Genomic DNA, 21,556 nt, shown 5'->3' on the forward strand with positions numbered 1-21,556 from the left:
AGTGACACCGTCACAGGATCTGGGCGATGAAAGGACCCAGGAGATCTGGTCCCACTCCCTGCATTTGGCAGGTGAGGGAACTGCGGCCCAGAGCAACACAGACTGGCCGGAGTTACCATCACCTAAGCGTCACTGTGTTAGTGCCACGTAGGACGTCACAATCAAAACCTACATCTAAGCAGGGAGCTCGGTGCTCCTTCCACTGCGTCATCCCGTCTCCAGGCTGCTTACGACTCGTGTGGTGGAGCAGCGCTCACTCCCGGTGCACAGCCTGGCCAGACTGGAAACCGGAAAAGTAAACACACTAGTGCAACCAGTGACATGGGACTTGAACCCACCAGGGAGAACCAGCTACTGCGTATCCAGGGGAAAACACACACACACACACACACACACACACACACAGAGAGCAAGGACTCAGGAGAGGGTCCTTCCCACTCCCCTCGGCCCATGTTGCTAATCCGGGGTGCCACCAAGGCGCCCCAGAGTGAGTCTGAGTGTGCTCCTTCGCAGTCCAGTGTCAGCTCCTTTGTCTTCCTGCCCCCGAGGGCTCTTGTGAACCAGAAAAATGACAACTCAACGGGAGCACAACTTGCAAAGCATAAGAGTACGTATAAAAAACACAGGATCCTGCTTTAAGAATTAAGAGCTGACGTTTTCTGAAGGGAAAAAAGCAAAGGCTAACCCATTGTGGGTTCCTTCAAAGCTGCTTCTCCCTTCACAAATGGCCAAAATCAGGGGCCTGGGGCCGGCAGCAATACACTCTCGGACACAGAGGTGTGTGCATGAAGAGGAAGATGCCCTATTTCTTTCATTTGACTGTGCAAGTGCTTTACATAGGGCGCCAGGGATTTTCCTAGTGCAGACCAGCTGCACAGTCGGAAGGGGTCTGACTCGGGCACCAGGCCCTGCACCGACAAGGACACACCCCACGCCAGGGCTCCTCCTCTCAAGTGACGAGCAGAGCCATGGCCTGGCAGGGGAGTCAGCAGCCAGCCAGCCACAGGTGGACAGGAGTACCTGTCACTCATGGGTGCTCTCACTCACTCCCGGACTCCTCACTGATGAGTGCTTACTCTGAGGCTTGGTCATTTAGCTCACTACAGGGCCTGGCGTCCAAAGAAAGGCAAACCAGGTCTAGCCAGCCTCTCGGGGGCTCTGACCCCTTCTCCATTGCAGCAGCCTGTCTTCTCAGGCTGAGCAGAGCGACCTTCTGTGTGTGTTTGGGGGGTGGGGAGCACACAGCGCCAGCACCGGCCCTCTTAGCTCCCTCCCCCTCCTCCTCTTCCTCCTCCTCTAGTGCCCTTCCTCTCCCTTCCTCTAATCTTGGTTCCCATTCCTCTCCCTTCCCGCCCAAGCCAGCAACCTACATGCGGCTTCGTCCTACGAGAAAGGTAACAGCTGGTCCTTTTACGTTGCCTTTCCAGCTCCCACCACGAAACGGCCACTGCCAAACACGGGACTAAAGCACTTCAGACTATTTTATGCTGAATCAATAAAGCTTTGTAATTCCCATTCCTAGAATAAATTCAAGTGAGTTGGACGCCTGCTTCCCTAAGAGTGACAAAAACTATGAATCAATTTCTCTAAGTTTATTTTTATAGATGAACAGAAGCTCAACAACAAAATGGTGTGCTCCTTCCCTCTTTTACTGTTCACTTGAAATTATTTCCATTCACCCTTAATTTTGTGTTTTTCTTTCCCAAGTCATGCCCGGCCACCTTTCAGGTGGGCAAGAGGTTTCAAGGTCAGAGGGGTCACATTCCCATTCTAAAGCACTTCCCTGAGCATCCTCGTTGGATGGTGCCCAGTGCCCTCAGACACCTGCAGGAGCTGAAGCCCTCCTTCTGCACCAGGCGGCCCTGCCCACCACTGGGAGGGTGATTGCTGATCAGCTCCTGCACAGCAAGCTCGGCTGCCTCCTGCAACACAGACCACTGGGCATCACTCTGAGCTTGGGGAGAACCCAGCGGGGAGACAGGAACTCCACCTGACATCCCTGCGGTATCTCAGGATCAGGTCTCCTTCACTCCGGACTCTGAGTCCTGGGCCCCCAGCTGTTCCTCAGATGCTCCAGTTTCCAGGCATTCCCTGCTCCAGACCCACCTCACCATCTACTGAGAGCCCTTCAGGGTGTCAGCAACAGCAGAACACAGCTGAGTGGAGTCACTTCTCGGGAGGGGTGGGGGGTCAACTCTACCGTCAGTCATAAAGCAGATGCCATGCTACACCAACATTCTCCCTGAAAACCCTTTCTGTTTGTCCGTGATCATCACAGCAAGACGCTCTCACTCCAGGAAGCTCTGCACTGCCCAAGCCAGCAGATTCCCTCCTCCCTCTCCTCCCCCCAGGGTGTAGCCACTGGGCAGTGGGAATGATTTTGTTTTCTGGTTGGCTGGTTTCTTGTGGGTTGTTTGCTTTTGCCTACCATACACAGCTACTTTTCTGACATTTAAACACATCCATGAGCCAGGAGAATGTGCCGCTGTTACTCAGGTCTCTTCAAATGACATCTGCCTTCTTTGGGTCAAGTTCAACATCTCCTCCACAGCTGGTCCTCAATCTAGACCAATACTTTCTTGTGGCCAACAGAGAGCCCTCACTGGACACAGCTCACCCAAAGAACTTTGCAAAACTTACGTTCTGAAGTCTTACTTTTGCAAATCACTGCCTTGATTAAAAAAAATAAAATAAAGTGAGGTCATAAGGAGGTTAATGTGATAGCAATCTTACTATAATACATAAAATCGATATCACTGTCCTTTTCAAATGCCTGGAGTAATTTAAGCAACTACAATTTTTTCGGCCTGTAGACAACGGTGCACTCTTATGATCGCCATTTATCACCCCAGGCGAAAAAGTTATCGGCACAGGTTCCTGGGCTGTGTATTTCTGGTTACATCTGAGGTCACCTTCAATCATGTCAGCGCACCAGCACCAGACAAGCCGCTGTTAACATCCTCATTTCAGATTAAAAAAAGGCTATTTTATAACAGAGATTATGAGCGTCACGCTTTGAAAGAACTTCCTATGAAACCCATTTAAAACAATGTCAAAACAGTAAAACTAAAATGATTAGGTAAATCGAGATCATCCTAATTTTATGGAAGCAAGTCCATGGGGGGGGGCGAGGTTGATGCTAAATTAACTTGGTTCTCGAGAGCAAGCGGCAGCGGAGGGCTATGCGGGAAGAGGCCCGCACAGCTCAGGGGGCAGGGACAGCAGGAAAGGTTCTTGCGGACGCTCGCCCAGCCAGGGTGTCCCTGGATGTCCGTGCTCTGGGGAACTCCTCCTTTTTAACGAGAGGGCTGAGTGCGTCAACTCTAACAACCAGCCGCTCACAAACATTCTGTTCGGGTTTCATGTCCTCCCATCTCTGCCTTCCTGATCAGATGGTGCAGGGAACCATCCTTTGACATCACTGTTCGGTGTCTTCGCCATCTCGCGGGGCTGTGCAAACACGCTGGGGCCCTACCCGGCCCATCCAGTAGGGTGGCTGTCCCCACGGCCCCGTCCTGCACAAGTCCCCAGCCCCCAAGGCTGGAGGCGGAAACGCAGTTTCCTGGAACACGTGGGGCTCCCACCCTCGTGGGGCTCCCGTCCTTGTGGGCCCCTGCAGAGCGCTCAGAGGAGGGAATGGCTCTGGAGGGTGGAAGCCCCCTGGCACGTGACTGTGACTTTCGTCGCCTCCACTGAAGTGCGGGGCTAGACAGGAGGACCTGCTGTCCTCCACACTCAGAGGCAGGAGACAGAAGAGCACATGTTGGGGGCTGACAGGGGCCGAAGGTGAGACTTCGTCCCCGGCCAGGGTCTTCAGAGCTGCTGTGACAGACAAGGACCCTCACCAATGGTCTGGAGGGGCCCACGCCACACCACGCTCCTCGTCTTGGTAAAATGCTTCACCCCCCCGGATGCACTCACCACACTGAGTGTAACTGTGGGTTCCTTAGCGAGAACTATGTCTTATGCCCCTTTTGTGCCCAGCGCTGAACTTGACATCAGGAAGATTCTCACGTATTTGTATCTGTGACACCGCACTGCCCGCCCCATGGAGGCCAAGGCTGGCAGACGCTTCAGCGGTGGGTGGAGGCGGTCCTGGCACGCACCGCCAGCTCGAGACGAAATTCTCAGCAGAGAGGGCTCTAGACACACTGCAGAGTTCACAGCCCGACCTGGCACAGAGCAGAATCAGTGCTACTTCCCGCCTGGGTAACACTTAAATCACCAAGTGCGTCTGCCACTGAAAACTATGCAACTGTCCCACTCCAGCGCAGTGAACTAGCTCCGACAAACCACTGTTTACCAACGTCTGTGAAAAATTACAATTTCTTAAGGCATTTGCCTTGCACAGCAACTTAACGTTAAAAACTTGAGATGCATAAATATAGCTCCGTAGGGAAGTGTGGTCACTGACCCCTGGCGAAGCACAAAGAAGCATAAGGTGAGATTTTAAATTCCAGCATTGAGCCAAGAGTTGACTTACTGAACAGGATCAAGTGCAAAACAGTGGTGGCCTAACTCCTCACTTGGCGGCACTTTGCTACGTTGTTTCACATTGTTTCAGACACAGGCTACTGGTCCTGGAATGCTGGTGGTGTTCCCTACCGCCCCCTCGCATCACTGCTCTTTGGCCAGCACTTAGGCAGTTTCTGATTTCTGAGACGGTTCACGTTGCAACTGAGCACAGCGCAGACTGACACCCTCAGCATCTGTCCCATTCAGTGAGACCGCTCCACACGGCTGAGCGTTGTGTAACCCCAGCGGCTCTCTCAGTGGAGTCTGGTTTCACACCGCCAGTCGGACTGCAGGAATACTAACAGGGGGTGATCCCTAGCACCTTTATTCAGGGTGGATTACCAAAGGGTAAAGAATGTGTGGAGAGGGAGGAAGTGGAGGAAAAAAAGAAGAGGACCTAGAATACTTTCAGCAGCAGAAGAAAAAGTTTATTACTGGACTATTTGTAATAGCAGATATTGAGGCCCATGTCCCAGCAATGTTTATAAGGCGTGAGAGCCAGGTAGCCATAGAAACCATCATCAGAATCCAAAGCACGAATTGATCGTGATCAAAAACCAGATTAGAAGCTCAGCAGAAGGCTGCAGGTACCAAAGCTGACCAGGATCTAGCAAGAAACGATAGCAGGTCCACACAGGCCTCCACAGGGGTGAATGCCGCATCTGGATTCTCCCTAGCTCTGACGCACCCCAGTGTGGGAAAACCAGGGCTCCAGTGCCTGCAAACTGCTCCCCGCTCCAGTCTCTGCTGAGGAAAATGCATGGTTCCCAGTGACTGAGCCAAACTGGGAAGTTCCTTGGGGGTCAGATGGCCAAAGCTACCTGCACCAGGTGTACCTGCCTGGGAGCAGCCAATCAAGAGACTGCCCTTTACAAAAGCTTTAGAGCTTTTCTTCTAAGTGACACAGGAGCAACGATGGACAGTGGAGCCAATCTGAACTGGAACTGGAGATTCAGAAAGGCTTGGTGAGAAGACAGACAAGAGTGGAGCCAGGAGTACCTGCATCACATGGATGGCGTGGGCGTGGGCGGAAATGACCTCTGCTGTTGGCGGGGTCACCTGGTCCCTAAAGTCTCGGAGGTCGTGAGCACCTTCCCAGTCCCCTACCACGGTTCTGGCCTGTTCAGCCAGGTTGTCCAGACAGACCAGCCAAGCCCAGTTCCTGAGGGAGCATCCTTAGGGTAGGGCCCACATGTTGAAACACCCTTGCAGCCAAAATAGCCAAGTACACCAAGTGCCAGGAAGGGCTCCAGGTAGACATGCTCATCCGTTCGTGGTACCAAGGTGGGGTGCTCTTCCTCTCAGTACAAAGTGGGGGTGGTCCCACAGTGGGAACCTATGGGTCAGTCAGGTCTGAAGCTCTGGGAGTAAAGATTTGAGATGATACTGGTCCTCAAAGACAGGACCTTAATCCGCCTGTTGTTCCCTTCTTCCCCACACCTCAAAAAGGAAGAGCACGTGTATAGCCCTAAAGCTCCTGCATCCAGGCCGGTGCTTCACCAGGTAAGAGGGGCCGGTCCAAGGCCGGCCACCCGCATGGAGAAGCTGCAGCCAGTAGATCAGCACCTGGACCCTTTCCCCAGCCCCTCGGGCCCTCGCCCCCTCAGTGCCCTACGCTGGACTGCGGTTCCCCAAGGACAAGACCTTCTCCTAGCAACAGGACGGGCAGCGACAGTTAGCGCACCTCACAGGCTGTCCTTCCATCTCAACCCTCAGCAAGCCCGAGGGTGGTCCTAGCTCCCCGCCCTGTTCCAGAGGTAACCGGAGCCTGGAGGTTAAGCAGTTGCCTAAGGTCGCCCAGCTGACAGAAGGGGAAACCAGTACTCGGTCTCCCCTACCAAAGGTTAAGCTTTTATAACCTCTGTATTTTCCCTGCCTCCCCCCAGAGTTTAAACTTTTAAAATTGTGGTATAACACACAGTAGAAAATTTACCACCTTAACTGTGTTAAGTGTTCAGCTCAGTGGCACCAAGCCCACGCCCAGCATTGGGCAGCCATCCCACCAGCCACCTCCAGAACTCTCTGTCTTGTGAAAAGGACACTCTGTACTGACTAAATGGCAGTGCCCTACGCTCCCCTCCTCCCACGACCACCGCCCGCTCTCTACGACTTTGACTCCTCCAGATACCTCACCTAAGTGGACTCGCTCAATCGCTGTCCTATGGTGACTGGCTTCTTTCACTGAGCACAGTGTCCTCAAGGTTCAGCCATGCTGTAGCACGTGCCAGAACTTCCCTCTCTTTCAAGCTAAGTGACATTTCATCGCAAGGACAGACCACATCTCGTGTACCCATTCATGCATGATGGACACTGGGTGGCTTCCCCAACTTTTGGCTAGTGTGAATAATGCTATTTCGCCCTCCTGTCATCTTCTATTCAATCACTAGCATTACAGAGGAAAAGAACAAAGAGCATCTTTCCATCTGCCTTCAAAAAAGCATTTTAGGAAGTTAGGTGGGATACACTCTCCGTTTGAATGTTCAGTCAGTAGATATTTATTAATGCTATTAAACCTGTCGTAACAGCCCTGGGTGGTATGGCTCAGTGGACTGAGTGCCAGCCGGTGAACCCAAGGGTCACAGGTTCGATTCCCAGTCAGGGCACATGCCTGGACTGTGGGCCAGGTCTCCAGTGGGGAGCGCACAAGAGGCAACCACACATTGATGTTTCTCTCCCTCTCTTTCTCCCTCCCTTCCCCTCTCTATAAATAAATAAATAAATAAATAAATAAATAACTCTTTTTTAAAAACTGTCATAACATTTAGGCAATTACATACTTAAATACTAAGATAATTATATTAATATACATATATATTTAAGTGGGACCATACATCAGTATAACTATAAAATTCCATGAGCTTTTAAGTGCTTAAGCAAACAGGCCAGAACTGCTACTTTCAAACGCTCGTGTCCCTGACGCCGGAGAGCTCACACTGATGGATCACCGAGAGCGTCCCAGGCCTGACTGTAACACCCCCACCAGGATGACAACCAGTAAGAGGTCACACAAAACTGGGGGCAGGACCTGGCAGCGACACTTAGTCTGTAGCAGAAATGTGTCTGTGAATCCCTACCATAACTCAAACCAGCGTAGTTCTTTGAGTAACTTTCGGCTGCTCCCAGAGCAGAAAGCCTACCTCCCAGACACGAATCATCGCCGCTGTACGAAGGCGACGAGGAACACGCCAGCGGGTCTGAAGCCGATTTCAGAAGAGGAAGCGATGGACCCCTGATCCCCACCCCTCTGCCTCCGAGGCCGTCCTGGAGGAGGCAGCGTTTGTTCGGATGGGCAGGGCCTAGCACGTTCGCTACATAGTCAAACCTTCCCTCTCTAACAATTCGGTTCTCAGTCCAGCTGTTCACCGAAAAGTTGTATCGGTTTTATGCCCGACAACATGCTAATACCTATATGATCAGTCACACGTCTCGCAGGTGACAAAGAAAAGTGAGTCAGTTTTGGAACAAATCGAGCAGTTTTCCAGAACAAATTACGTTCGGGAACCGAGGCTCCACTGTATAACTCCGATCACACTGTACGGGCACGCTCATCACTCCGGTGCGCACGGCCGTTACACAGTTACACACACGCATGCCCAGCAAACCGGCAACTAAAAAGAGCAAGCAGCTTGAGAGCAAAGGAAGACTGGTTTCTGCCTGAGGAGACATTCATTTTCCTTATTTTACAAATTAACATTAGCCCTCATTAGTGGGTGTAGACATATTGAGAATGTGATTAAATCTAATGAGACGAGATAAAGCAATTTACCTCCTTTTAATGTACTAATACCTCCTTAATGCTTATTCCAAAACAAATGAACCACTGGACTGGAAGAACTCAAGGTCAAAGGGCGCCCCTGAGGAGACGGGCTCCTCCTCCCGGCCTCAGGTGGGGGCTGTGGCACCTGCCCTGCAAGGAGAAGGTGCCTGCACATGGGGTGGCTGAGCGATGACTTCAGGGGAAAATCGTGAGCAGCACTGTCGTCGCCCCTGTGGGGAGAAGACAACTGGGACAGACTGGATCTGTTTTTTCCTTCCCGGACCCACTGTTCTCTTTTGAAAGCCCCCCTGATTTGCTTTGTCTGATCTCCCGGGAGCTGTGAGGACCGTATCTGCCCCCACCTAACCACGCAAGGACCCCCCGAGTCCTGATGAGACTGCTGATAAAAACTTGAGTTAATTGGGGGAAAACTAAAAGCAGATTACACTTTTAATGTAAATGATAACCTGAGGAAGGTAAGTGCAAAAAAAAAAGTATACGTGTATTCAAAGTTATTTATAAAATTAGGCTCCTCAAAAAGAAGGCCATTACAGCAGCTTTCTCATCCACAAACGTTGCCTTGCTGTTATGCCACGTTCAAACCGTGTGCCAAGCCTTTGGGCTCAGAGATGAGAAGGAAAACATCTCGTCCTCTCCTGACAGGGGCTTCGCAGGCCACAGACGCAGGCACGTGCAGGGGAACGGACGGGCCTCCCACGGGTGCCCTAGCCAGAAGCCGAGCCAAAGTGACAGAGGACAACGTCACGGTCAGGGTGGCTCCGTGATGGGGGGAAAAGACCCTCCCCCTCCAAGTGCCACGGTCCAGAAACAGGGGGGCGAGCCCAAGTGGCTTTAAGCCAGTGGCGCGGCGCCGACTGCGTTTGCACAGCAGGCAAACCGTGTCTGGGGAACAGGGAGGGATGCGGGCGTAAGGCCGAACCCACATCTGCAGGGAGAACAGTTCTGAGAATCTACACGTTCAACCGCCAACTCTCCACACGCACAAGGCGAAACGGAGAATCGGAACATCTCAAAGCTTTCACCAATGTGGCCCTGTAACCCATCCTGTTCTCCGCAGTGGCCCCTCTTCTGGATGTGTCAGTGCTTGATGAATGCCCGCGAACTCGCCGGGTGACGGAGCAGACGCCGGCAGCACCCTCCCGGGGAACGGCTGGCCCAGCTTCTGTCCTCCTAGTCCCCGCCTTCCTCGCCCCCTCACAGGTTCGTCACACGTATATCCATATACAACACTGTTTACATTGCTGATTTCGGAAATTCACATAAGTCATTTTGCTCTGTAGTACCCACCTCCAGAGCACCTTAGGTGACACGGGCATCACATAAAGTCAGGTAGTAGACTCCAAGCACACCTCGAGTCTTTGGTGGGACTGCACCGGGGTGTGGGTGGGCAGTCAGCAAGAAGAAGTCGAGCCGGCCCTGGCCAGGTGGCTAAGTTGGTTGGAGCATCATCCCGTACACCAAAAGGTTACGGGTTCGATTCCCGGTCAGGGTGCATGTGGGCGGCAACCAATTGATGTTTCTTTCTCTCTCCCTCCTGCCCCCCTCCTTCTTCCCTCTAAAAATAAAATTCTCTAGAACTTTTAAAAAATCAGTTGAACCAGAGACTGAAGTGAATGGCTGGGGCACACGAAGTCGACAGCGGCACATAGTACAGTTGCCAGCTCAAATACCGCCCCTCTTCGTCCGTCCCGTCCCGTCCCGAAGACGCCCAGCGTGCAGCCCGCAGCACAGACGGGCCTGGTGCTTTGCTGCCCGGCCTCTGTTTCCTATAAAGGCTGGTTGCTAAGCCAGGGGCCCAAACTTCCCAGTGCCAAAGGGATTACAAACCAAGTCTTTGAATCCCATAACACAGGCATCTGGATTTTCTCATTACTTTAAGGATTTCGTGTCACAATGCATTTGAATTTTATAACAGCAAAAGCTGTCTGGGGGGAAAAAATCAGTAACTTCTCATGATGGGCCTCTTCTGCAAAGGAGAGAAAAGCCTACTGGGCCTGTGTCACTACGAGAATTACTCAAAGAAGGACAATAATTTAAAAGTCCCTGAATAAATGTTAAAAGGGAGATGATGAGCTATTAACTTGGTGCTCAGAGATACAGGGTCCCGCACAAATAATGCCCTCTTTTTATTACAGACTCTTTTATTACAAAGTCATAAGCATGTCATTCTGTAACATAACGATATCACATTCAAGCACTCCATAGGACATTTTAGGTGACATGTTCAGGTTAAAACTATAAATTATTACACCCAGATTATTACCCTACCAACCACACTGAAGCAGACGTCACTTCTGCGGGACCCTGTCTAAGTTCGATCTCTGCCACAGTCAATTAGCAAGTGAGTGCCAGTGCTCATCTGCACCAGCATCCAGACAGCCTGAAGAGCTCCTCACGTCCAACCGAGGATGCCCCTGCTTGGAAGATGGCCACGCTGACAACCTGAGTGAGGAGAAGGAGCTCATTTCCAGCAGACACGTGCCCAGCCAACAGGCGGTGGGCAGGGCACACCTGTAAGGGTGAAGACCTCTCATTAAACGGGAAGCTGGGCGAGGGCCACCAGGAGTATCAGACCTGGTTCTCCGCTCATCGCTTAGAAGGGGACAAGTGACCATTAGACATGGAGCGTGGCAGGAAAGATAAGCTCTCACTACAGTGTTTGCAGGGGGAGACGGCATCGGGCAGGGCATGTGGAAAGCGGGCTGCGTCCTAGAGTGTGAGAATGGTTAAATTTACAGCCGGAAATAATTTTACACTGCTCGAGTTTCAGGTACATCTTTGTGGTTCCCCGCAGCCCTCTTGGAAGACGTGAACCTCTCTGGGGGCCTACGTGGCCTAAGAAAAGCCGAAAACAAGGGTTTTGCCTAAGTTTGGGATGCACTTTAAGAAGCATCAGGATGCCACGGGGCTAAATGTGGACATGGGTACCTTCTACACACAAATGATGTTCCGTGCCCACGGCCAGTGGGACAGGGCCTCGTGGGAAGCGGCGGAGCAGAGAGGTCAGCCAGGCCCTCGGCCGGACACTGGGGGAGAGGTCCTGCCCCACCGCCGGCGAGGACCGTGGCTTTGGGTGAGTCACGTCAGCCTGAGGCCTCTCGTCCGTACACGGAATGACAGCAGTGCCTGAGTCACAGGGGCTAGTGTTTGTGCCCAGGGGGTGTGAGCTCAGACACAGGCGGGGAAAGCACAGGCCCGGGTGCCTTATTTAACATATATTTATGCATTTTTCCTGAATATTCTGGTTTCCATGACTGCCTATCTCTAAAACTATAATCATGTAATGAAAAAAAAAAACACCCTAAGCTATAATGCCTTTTAATATAGAAAATACAAAAAAACAACTTATGAATGAAAACACCAAGCATATGAAAAGATGTCCAACTATCCAGTGAAAATCCACTTTAAATCAAAAAGGAAACATGTGGTTGGAAGACAGGAACAACGTCCAGTGGGCGGTGGGGAGGTGATGGGGCCGGACCAGCTCTCCTCTGGAGGCTGCAGGCTGTGTTAGTGAAGACCGTTCACACGAACGCCAGCAAGTCCACCTGCAGCAACTCTTCCTGAGGAAATGACTGAAAGAGGCTCCAAGCCTGTTTGAAACGCTTTTCACGTCGAAAACCTGGAACCAATTAAGTGCTCCTCAAAATGGGAACCGTTAAAAACACGACGGCACCGCCGGAGGACACATGTTATGCAGGCCTTACAATGGTAAGGTTACCTTTACATGCACCAGGGGAGCAAAGCCACAGCAGGTTAAGATGCAGAGAGGTACCACGGCACGCCCCACCTATTTTCTTAAGCATGTGTTCTGTCATGCCGAAGTCTAAAGCAGTATTGTGAGTACGGAAATAAGGCAAAACACATACGAAATTTTAAATTTCCCAGTAGCCAGGTTAAACATAGGTGAATCAAATTAAGTATTTTAGCTCAATACATCCAAAATATTATACCACTTCAACAGTTAGTCTGGATTTAAAAAGTGTGAGTGAGCTATTTCACACGCATGCTTGTACCACGTCTCGGAAATCCACTACGTCACACCGCCAGCTCTTCCCAGCTGGGGCGGCCTCATCTCAAGTGCTCGGCAGCCACATGTGACCCCCCCCCCCGCGACTGGACGGCCCAGGCCTAGAGACCACCGTAAGTGGTTAACAGCAGCTGTTTCTGGGAGGAGGCTTTACCTTTCCTGGGTCGTATGAGTTGTTTCAATTATCATACGAACTAACAGGAAAAAAAAAGGGAACATTGTGAAAAATGTTTTTTAATTTTCCTTTAAAGCTATAACAGGAGACAGAAAGCACAGTTTAAATTTAAACCTTCTTTCAAACTGCTCTCGCTCTTTCCCCAGGAAGTTGGTGGCGGGGGTGCGGGACGGAGGGGGAGCCTCCCTTCCCCATGCCTTGGTTGTCTGGTGCTGGGGCAGCTGTGAGTTTGGTGTTGCATGTGTTCTACAGTCTTCCCTCACTGCTGCAGCCCACCGGCTGCTGCTTCTTCAAAGTGCCTTTAGCCAAGAGTGTGTGCCCTCCTCTCCGGACACGCAGTGATGCTGTACTGTTAGGTAACTTTGCATATTTAGGTTGTGCTGCCCAGTGAGGATGCAAAGCGCGTCTGCACAGACAAGGACACCAGGGCACACGTTCCACTCTCTCTAAAGTGGGCTGGCTGCTTTGTCGTGTGGTTGCTGGGGACCTACTGAGCTACAAAACAGAGGTCAACGACTAGCTCAAACCCGTACTGGCTTGAGCTCAAACCTCAACAATCCTGTGCGTGTTGTGATAAATACACTCTCACTTAGGAAAGGCAGTGTGTGGACTTCTATACTGTAAGCAGTATAATTTACAGTTGAACCTTACCACAGAAAATGACAGTATTTTTTTTTTAATCTTGCCAGCATTTGGGAAGTCTAGTTAGCTTCTACTCCGAGTGCCTTGGCCCTCTGACAGAAAGAGAATGCCGTCTTTGCAAACGAAAGTGCAGTAACATACTTAGACTCCAGTCAGACCCGGGCTGTCAGAAAGCCTTCTGATGGGTGACTGTGCTGCAGCTGATGAAATGCAATACAAGCAGCACATTAACTAAAAGAAAATGGGAAGAAACCAACAGTAAAGGCAAGCTTCTCTAAGAGGCCCAAGTGGGGAGACCTGGCGTCAGCCAGTGGCTACAAGGAAGTTCCAGCAGGACTTGGGGGAGGAAGGCTCGGGGGTGCCTAGAAGACAACTTCCCAAATAAGCACCTACTAAGGCAGTGCACTACACACACTGAGGACACACTGTCCTTTCCTGAGGGTGGAAACAAGGTGCTAACACTTGCCACTCATGTGCCTCTGGTAACGAGAGCCCAGGGTCCGCCCCACCGGCCCGTGAACGTGGATGCAGCTGACTCCCAAGGGTGTCCTGTGCAGCCTCTGCTCTCCTGATCTCAGCCCAGCTGGGACATGTGACATGACAAAAACTACCAACGGTGGGGGCAGGGGGGAACAGGGCAGGCTCGTTCTGCGTGTACAGGTAACAAGCAGGCAGAGAGCAGGCCCTGTGAGCCGAGTGACAAATTGCACACAAACTTCCAAGTTCTGATGGTCACCAGGAGGGTTTACAGGCCCATGGGGAAAGGGGGCAGAGAGAAGAGGGAGCGGTGGCTACGGATGGGAAAGGACTGAGCTCAGGAGGGACCCGCGTCCCCTGAGGCACAGGTCAGGGACAGCAAAAGGACGCCAGCCCAAAGCACACGAGCTCCACGTTCCAAAGGACTAGCCCCAACTGCAGCCCTTAGAGCTAAGGCCTTTGTGCTCAAAGCCACTCTGGCCTACACAGTACAGTGACCTCCCGGCAGCCCCCCAAATCCACTGCTCGGGCAGCACCTATCTATTCAAAACCACGCGGGAAAGGATTAAAGCAGAAATTCCAGTCTGGTGATTTCCCAGTCACTCTGCCGGCCAAAATCACACCGAAAATCATAATACTTACAGGAGCAATATTTAACATTTCATCCAGAATAACCCTTCTCTATGGAAGACTTGTGTTATTGAGCCTGAGGGAGAGATTATGTACTTTACACTTTAAAAACCAGACTATTTTCTGCACTTATCGTAATTAAGTCATACCACGCTTGCTCGAGTTTGGGCGTCTTCCTGGGACCTGCACAAATCAGATTAGCCCATACTGTCCTTTCCTGTGGGCGGAAACAAGGTGCTAACACTTGCCACACACGTGCCTCTCGTGACGAGGGCCCAGGGTCCGCCCCACCGTCCCATGAGTGTGGCTGCGGCTGACTGGCTTTGGCATCACCCTCCAAGTGCGGCGGGCACTCCGATTCGCTTTCCCCACCCCAAAGACCTCAGTGCAAAGAAAGCAATTTCTCAAAGCCGAGCTGCTGGGTCCTCCAAAAACAGGCGTGCCCTTGTTGATGGGAAGGGCCCTTTGCCAAGGACTCAGATCAACTCCCCCCCCCCCAAAATATTCCCATAGCTCATGAGCTGCCAGTTGAACCCAAGTGAGAAAGGACAAGAAAACAGTGACTTGGAGGGTGGGACAAGGCAGAAGTCTGCTCTTGGATAACTAGGGCTAGACCCACATACTAAGTTCTTAGCTGAAACTGTATACTTACAGTGAGTTTATACACTGAAGTAAGTGCCTTATTCCAAGAATAACATCTTCCAACAGGTATTACCAATAAAGGGCCTTAAAAATTTCCATCCCCCCTATTAAAAAAGTGCTGCTGCATAAGGGGTAATTATTCCCATCACGCACAATGCACTGAAGTGCGTGCCTGGCTCCAGCGTGCATGATGCCAGAAAAGCCCACCAGCAGGTTAAACATAAAAAGAGCGTTGGTTATTTTGATAATACACCAAAAGGACAAGTCATCTCCCCAGAAACAAAGTGCATCTGCACAGCCGGCACACCTTCCCTGCACACTTGATGATTCGTGTGCGTGCTGCGAACCCAGCCGAGCAAGTGAGACGATGGTTAGAAAACAATGCCGCTGCTTCTCACAGGAAAAGCCTCCGCGTGTCACTCTGCCGGAAAGAAAAGCAACTGCCCAAGCACAATGTGGAAGCTACTGCATTCGCCACAGACAAACCTCAAGTTTAGACTCGTGAATCTAAAAATGATTAACACCTAGAAACCCATCAACAGAGCCAGGCGCAGAGCCCCACAGCCCTAGGGAGTTGTTCTCATAACTCTTTTCAGGTTAGGCCAAACCCTCACCCTCGTGAGGCCACGTTTTTTGTTTGCTTGCTTGTTCTGTGTACCCTCCCGAGACCTTTTCCTGGTGCGACAGCTCTGTCCAGCTCAAGGCCAGAAAAGCACACCAAAACTCTAGCTCAGACTCACTAATTCACCGCTCCTAAATCAGCATGCAAAGTACTCATTTCTAACTAAAACTTAAACTGAGTGTTTTCCTCTGATGGTGTTGTCTTTAAAAGCAATCCAATGTTCTGATTTTTCAAGATCAGGGCTCCAAAAATTAAGGGCTTATTCAGTTGTCCTTTAGCTTCGTATAATGAAGCGGTCAATTACTGTCTAACAGAGGGCTTTAGGATACCCCGCAGGTGTATCCACTTGGGTCACTGTTCTCCTTGGGAGAACAGGTGGTGTTCTCGTGCACTTCCGTGTGGCCAGGATCAGCGCTTTACACTCCAGTTCAGAGTTTTCCCTGCATCCCTGGTTTCCGGCCTCCCGTGACAGCCGGCTTCCAGGACAACAACTGAAAGCGAAGCGTGAGAGCTCCTGCCGCGGGTAACCAGGTAACCCGAGGAGTGTGCTTTTCCAAAGCCAGGAGCCGCAGAGATTTCACTCCGCCCCCGCCCACGCCCCGGCTCAGACCTCACTCCCTCTCCTCTCTCAGCAGCTACCTCTCATCTGTGATCACCGTCAAGGGCTCCCGCTGCGAGTGGAGTTGAGTGTCCTGGTCGGCTGTGCCCCCACCCCCCCCAGCCAGGGCACAACCTCTGGGGCCACCGCCTGTCATCCTAGCTCGGCCCTGTCCCCCTCGGAAAGGAAGGAGAAACTAGAAGACTCGCCCACCCTGCAGGAGGTCTCGCCCACGCTCAGGGGCAGCTGCGAGAACCCGCCAGGTGAAGACGCGGAAGTGGCTCTTCCTCCTCCGCCCAGACCTGCTGGTCGGAGCCAGGATCCTGGGAACCGAACTCCCAACCCCCAACCGGACCCCTCCCCCAAACTCCCCCGGCAACACACACACACACACACACACACCCCTCCGTGCACCGAGAAGTGTGCACCAGGTGCTGCCAAACGTTTTCGGCCACAGAGAAGACAAACAGGAAGGCGACGGAGGGGCGTCCAAAACTTAGGAGTGGAGGAGGGGTGCATACTTAAAGGTCCGTGCCGCCCTCACCCTCCGCGCCAAGTAGAAACCCAAGGGGGTCCCGAGGGAGCTCGGGCTGCGCGGCCGCAGGCGCTGGGGAAGCGGTGGCTGGTCCCCAACTGTAACCACAGCGAGCACCATGGAAGCGGGCGTGTCCGCCCCACTGCACCTGTTCCCGACTCTGACGAAGGAGCCCTGCACACGCATCGCAACCTTGCGGGCATCCTGGAAACCACCCTCGCCCCTAGCTCGGCCTTACACCGACGCCCTCCCCGCAGTCGCCGAAGCCCTCCACGTCCCCACCCAGCCTGGAGCCTCAGAGAGCCCCTCCCTGGCGAACTGGGAACGTGCTTCCCCGTCTCCAGAGACCCCTGGAGGGCCTCGCGCCTTCCCCAAAGCTTCCACCCTCCGGCTGCAGCGCCCCCGGCACCAGGTTGGGACCCCTCCTCTCCCCGCTCAAGTGGCGGAACGCCGCCCAAGTTCAGGGGTCCCCCTCGATGGCATGCGCGAGGAAAGGAAGTCTTAGAAACACTGGAAGGTCGCCCTTGGGAGCTCACGCTGCAGAGCACCTGGGGTGGCGTCCTGATCCAGAAGGGCGCCACCACAGGGGGCTGTCCCCAGGCACCGTCTGGGAGCTGGTGGGGCTGCCCTCGCGGTTCGGGGACTCAGACAGAACAGAGCCCCGGCGAGGCCAGCGGTGGCCGGGCGTCGGGGTGGGGGCGACAGCCCTGACCAGGGGCACAGCCGCGGCGGGTCAGTGCGGGGCGCTCCCGGAACAGCAAACTTTCTCCGCCACCCGAAGTTAGCGGCGCCGAGGAGGCTGCAGGGAGCAGGCTGAGAGCTGTCTCCGGTCGGCCCCCGACCCACGGAGCCTCAGGAGAAGGCGCCCCCGAGGGCAGCGGTGGCCCGCAGCACACCGCCCCGCCCCGCGCCGCCCTCACCTGTGCCCGCCGGGCCGCGGAGCACGGCCCGCACTCACCTGGCTGTAGAGCTCGCTGACCGACATGACCCCGCGTGCCCGGCCGAGCCCCGGGCGGGCGCCCTGCGGGCGGAGGACTCTCGCTCGTGCTCCGGCGGGCGGCGGGTCCCGGCTCCTCGCTGCCCCCGCGGCGCTCAGTCCGCGGCCGGCCCGCCTGGCGCCATCTTCCTGGGCTGGCTGAGAGTTTGAGTGTTTCCCGTCCCTTTCCCCCACCTGCCCCGCCGGCTTCCAGGAGGCGCCGCGGCCGGCTCGCTCCCTGCCGGCGCGACCTTTACTCCCGCGGCGACGGCGTCGCAGCGGCCGGGCCGGAGTGGCGGGCGGGCGGGGGAGGCCGTGCCGCTCCCAACTCAGGTATTGGAGGAGGTGCGAGCTCGGGGCGAGGCAGGGAGGCAGGGCGGACGTCCGAGCCGGCGGCCAGCGAGCTGCCGCGCGCCTTTGCACCCCGCGGGGCCGGGCTGGACGCGCCCTCCCGCGCCCCCGCACCGCGGGGTCCTCCCGGCCGGGGGCGGGGCGGGCGCGCGGCGGGTGCCGGCCGCCCCCTGCTGGACACGGAGCGCACGCGGGACAGGTGCACGCCGGTGCCGCACCTGCCGCCCCACGCTCTGGGTCCACGCCAGCTGTGTCTGGGAGGCTGTGCCTGGGAGGCAGGGCGGGGACGCAGTGCAGCCAAGGAAAAAAGAAAAAGGAAAGTAACCAGAGAGGGCAAAGAGGGATAGAAAGAGAGGTGCCCGCTGCTGAAAGGCTCCAAAATTCCTCCTCTGGTTTTTACGTGTCTGTGATCAGGGTTTTTGTTATTAAAATTCAGTCATATCGCAGGTTGTTATTAGGGCGGCTTGGCTATACCAAAGACTGTCTCCGACTAGCTGAACTCCCCGCGCTGAGATCCTGATCAGAAAAGTGGGGAGCGTAACCCCTCCACTTTGTCTGTTTCCCCGCAGCTTCCAACGAGGCTCCCTGCCACCCTGCTCAGAGGATCGTTCGCTTTTCTGGGAAGTGTCCCTTTTTCTCCCTTCTCCCCCCACCACATTCTCAGCTCTTCTACCGCTTCCTACCTCGTTTAGTTTTCTCCCCTCTGCCAGTGGCACTTGGCTGCCTTACGCAGCTTCACTCCCTGTTCTGCTTCCAGCAAAGAGTAGGCATGCCAGCCAAAAAGGAAAACAGCTGGCAGGAGTCGGTGGAGGGAGAGCAGGGGCTGTCCCCTGGTTTTCTGAAGCTGACATTTGTACCTGAATGAGGAACAGCCTCTGTAGGGGGCGCTCAGCTAAAGCGTCCATCTGCACCCCCTGGGGCGATTGTTCCGGAGCCTCGCGCCCTGGAAGGGTTTGTAAACTCATCCTATGCACGACCTCCCCACCTGGAGTGCAGGATTCCCATTTGATTCCCGTGGCCAGCGCTTCCCAATTGTGCCTCCCCATGAGGATCATCACCTGGGGTGGGGGTGGGCACTTTAGCATGAAGTCCTTCAGGAATTCTGATATACTGGCCGAGGGCAGGACTGGAGCCCCTGAATTTTTGTAAGCTCCTCCATAATTCTAAAGGGTTGTACTCCCAGGGCCGACCGAAGCTTGGGCAATTCTCCTTGGAGCTCCTCCTGACACTAGCAAGGGCAGAAAGGAAATGGTTCTGTCCCCTCTCAGATATCTGTGAGCGTAGTAGTCTGCTCTGCATTCTAGTCGCACTCCAGGTGCAGCCCCACTCAGTGTTTTCACACCCACAGGGATTCGGCCTTCTGGGACTAAAAAAAGCCCCCTTGCTAAGTATGGCTCAGTCCCCACCCCTGCTCCAGCAACCCTTCCCTTCTGCACTGCTGGGCTCCGTCGGTGGTCCCATCTCTCTACCAGCATCTATCTATCTATCTCCCTCTCTCCCTCTCTCTCTCTCTCTCTCTCTCTCTCTCTCAGCTGGTTCTCGACTTTTTCTGTTCTCTGGTTCTGCTAAACTCCCTGAAGTGATTGTACCAGCTGGCTCTGCTCGCTCACACCCAGCCCCTCCACGATTCACTGGTTCTCAACACTTTGTGCATGTCAGACTCATGTTTACAAAAACAGATGCCTGGATCCCACTCCCAGAAAGTCTGCCTGGGATGCTGCTCAGGCAAAGGGATTCTTAGGAGCTACGGGTGGTTCTAATGACAGCCCCAGTTGATCGCCCCTTCTTTAACGAGTCCTCGGTGGTTTCTCTCAGCCCCATCCTACTGAAATTGCCCTCTCCCTTGAAGCATGGGGAAGTAACGAACTCTCCCCATGACATTAAACCACCTCTTTCTATCGCCTTTCTCCTCTTTTCCCAGCCTCTCTACCCATCCCTCCTCCAAGCCCTTTGCTAGCTCTGCTTCCTCTTCCGAGTTCCTGAGTAAAGCTGTGACCCATTTCCCAGGCAGACCCCCTCCTTCTCATCGGCACCCTTCACCTCTTATCACAAGTCTGATTCTAACCTTGATGTAGACCCACCTTTCCCCCTGCCAAGCAGGCAGAGCGAGCCATCCCACCAGGACCTCTGGCCAACCTGAAGCTCATTTGCTCTCATCCTTTCTCTCCACCCCCAGCCCGGCTCCAGCGGCCTGGCTCCCCCCACACCTGGCACGCACTGAACTGAACCGCATCCCTAAGGAGAACACTGCTCTTGGCCAGGGCTCTGTGAATTTCTAATCCCAGTCAAATCGGAGCTTTCCCTCCTTTGAATAACAATAAAAGCATTTTAAAATGCACTTTGTGCCAAAGAAGCTTGCCAAGTATTTTCCTTCTGGGATCTTGCCTGAGCCTCAGCGCAGGTCTACAAAGGAGGCTCGGACTTCGGAGTGGCGGGGGCTGGGGCACCCAACAAGGGCAGTGGGAATGCCCTGACGGTTTTCAAGTATTTGAAAGTCCGTCATGTGAAAGAGGTTAGGCCGCTTCTGCTAAGTGGAGGCCTGACCCAGACCACAGGGAGGAAGTTTCAGGGTGGCAGATATTGGACCACCACGAGAGATAAGCACAAATTTTAATAAGAAAGCCTGGTGGAGAGGGGTGGACGTCTCCTGAGAAGAGAGCTTGTTGTCCCCGGAGGAGTCCAGCAGAGGCTGCATGGTCACTGTCAAAGATGGTGCAGATTCTGCCACTGGGTGGGAGGAAGGGTTACACCCTCGGGCCTCCGTGGCTGTGCCCTGCTGGCTCATGACACCACAGCAGGTTCAGCACTGTTGTCACCAGTGCTGTACTGCTGACTTCATGGAGGAACCCCCACCTCAGGGCTTGCTTCCTGCAAAGGTCTGCTGCTAGACCTTGGCAACGCGGTGAGACTGCCAGTTCTGTGTTCCCTGTAGAAGGGTTTCATCAAAAGCTTGACTGTAATCCTCAGTGGAATGAAAGGCTTTGGTTCCTACTAAGCATTCTAACTCTACTGCAAAAGGATTGGGTTTTATTGTATAATATAGGTAACTGTCAGGACCCCTCCCCCAGAACGGCATGACAGACCTACTGGGGAGGAGAAAATAATGGGGCGGCCTGGGTCAGAGGACGTGCGGCTGTAGCCACCTGCACTTCCCCTGGAAATCAGCTCTGAGCCTCTAGCTCTCCAACAACGGGACCCTTGTTCTCTCACTGGCTCTCAGGTAGTCGCTGTCAGGGTCCTTTCCAGAGGATGGCTGGAGTCGCACTGTAGTTTATCGGAAGCGTCTTGCACCCTCTTCTGGACACTTTTGCCAACAGCTAGTTTTATTTTTGCTTTTCTATCATGTTCAGTATTTTACAATTCCCTAATGTTTCAAAGAGGTCAATGCCCAATTGTCTCATTTTACAAATAAGACAACTGAGGCTCAGAGAGGGAATGGGACCTGCCCAAAGCCACACGGCTGGTTGGTGGCCAAGTATCCCTTGGCCTGAACATCTCTGGGAAGACCTAGGAAGTGGACAGCGGGTCACAGACCCTGCTTGAGTACCAGAGAATTTCACTCACAACCTCCCCCCACCCAGTTTG

General features: G+C 53.6%; 1 protein-coding gene across 3 annotated transcripts in view; it reads right to left on the bottom strand.

Moving 5' to 3' along the window:
- Nucleotides 1-18,107, bottom strand: part of MYO5B (myosin VB) — a 258,368-nt gene extending 240,261 nt beyond the window's left edge. For 2 of the 3 annotated variants that reach the window (XM_045850063.1, XM_045850061.1), the window contains exon 1: nucleotides 17,603-18,105. In XM_045850063.1, the coding sequence (XP_045706019.1) occupies nucleotides 17,603-17,629 (27 nt within the window). In that variant the 5' untranslated portion in view covers nucleotides 17,630-18,105. Of the gene's footprint in view, nucleotides 1-17,602 lie in introns of all 3 variants that reach the window. The other variant, XR_006787004.1, reaches the window with a different exon arrangement.
- Nucleotides 18,108-21,556: the final 3,449 nt, after the last annotated feature.

The sequence above is a fragment of the Phyllostomus hastatus genome, unplaced genomic scaffold, assembly GCF_019186645.2.
Source record: "Phyllostomus hastatus isolate PE091 unplaced genomic scaffold, TTU_PhHast_1.1 phas_contig_80, whole genome shotgun sequence".
In the NCBI taxonomy this organism is placed as follows: domain Eukaryota; kingdom Metazoa; phylum Chordata; class Mammalia; order Chiroptera; family Phyllostomidae; genus Phyllostomus; species Phyllostomus hastatus.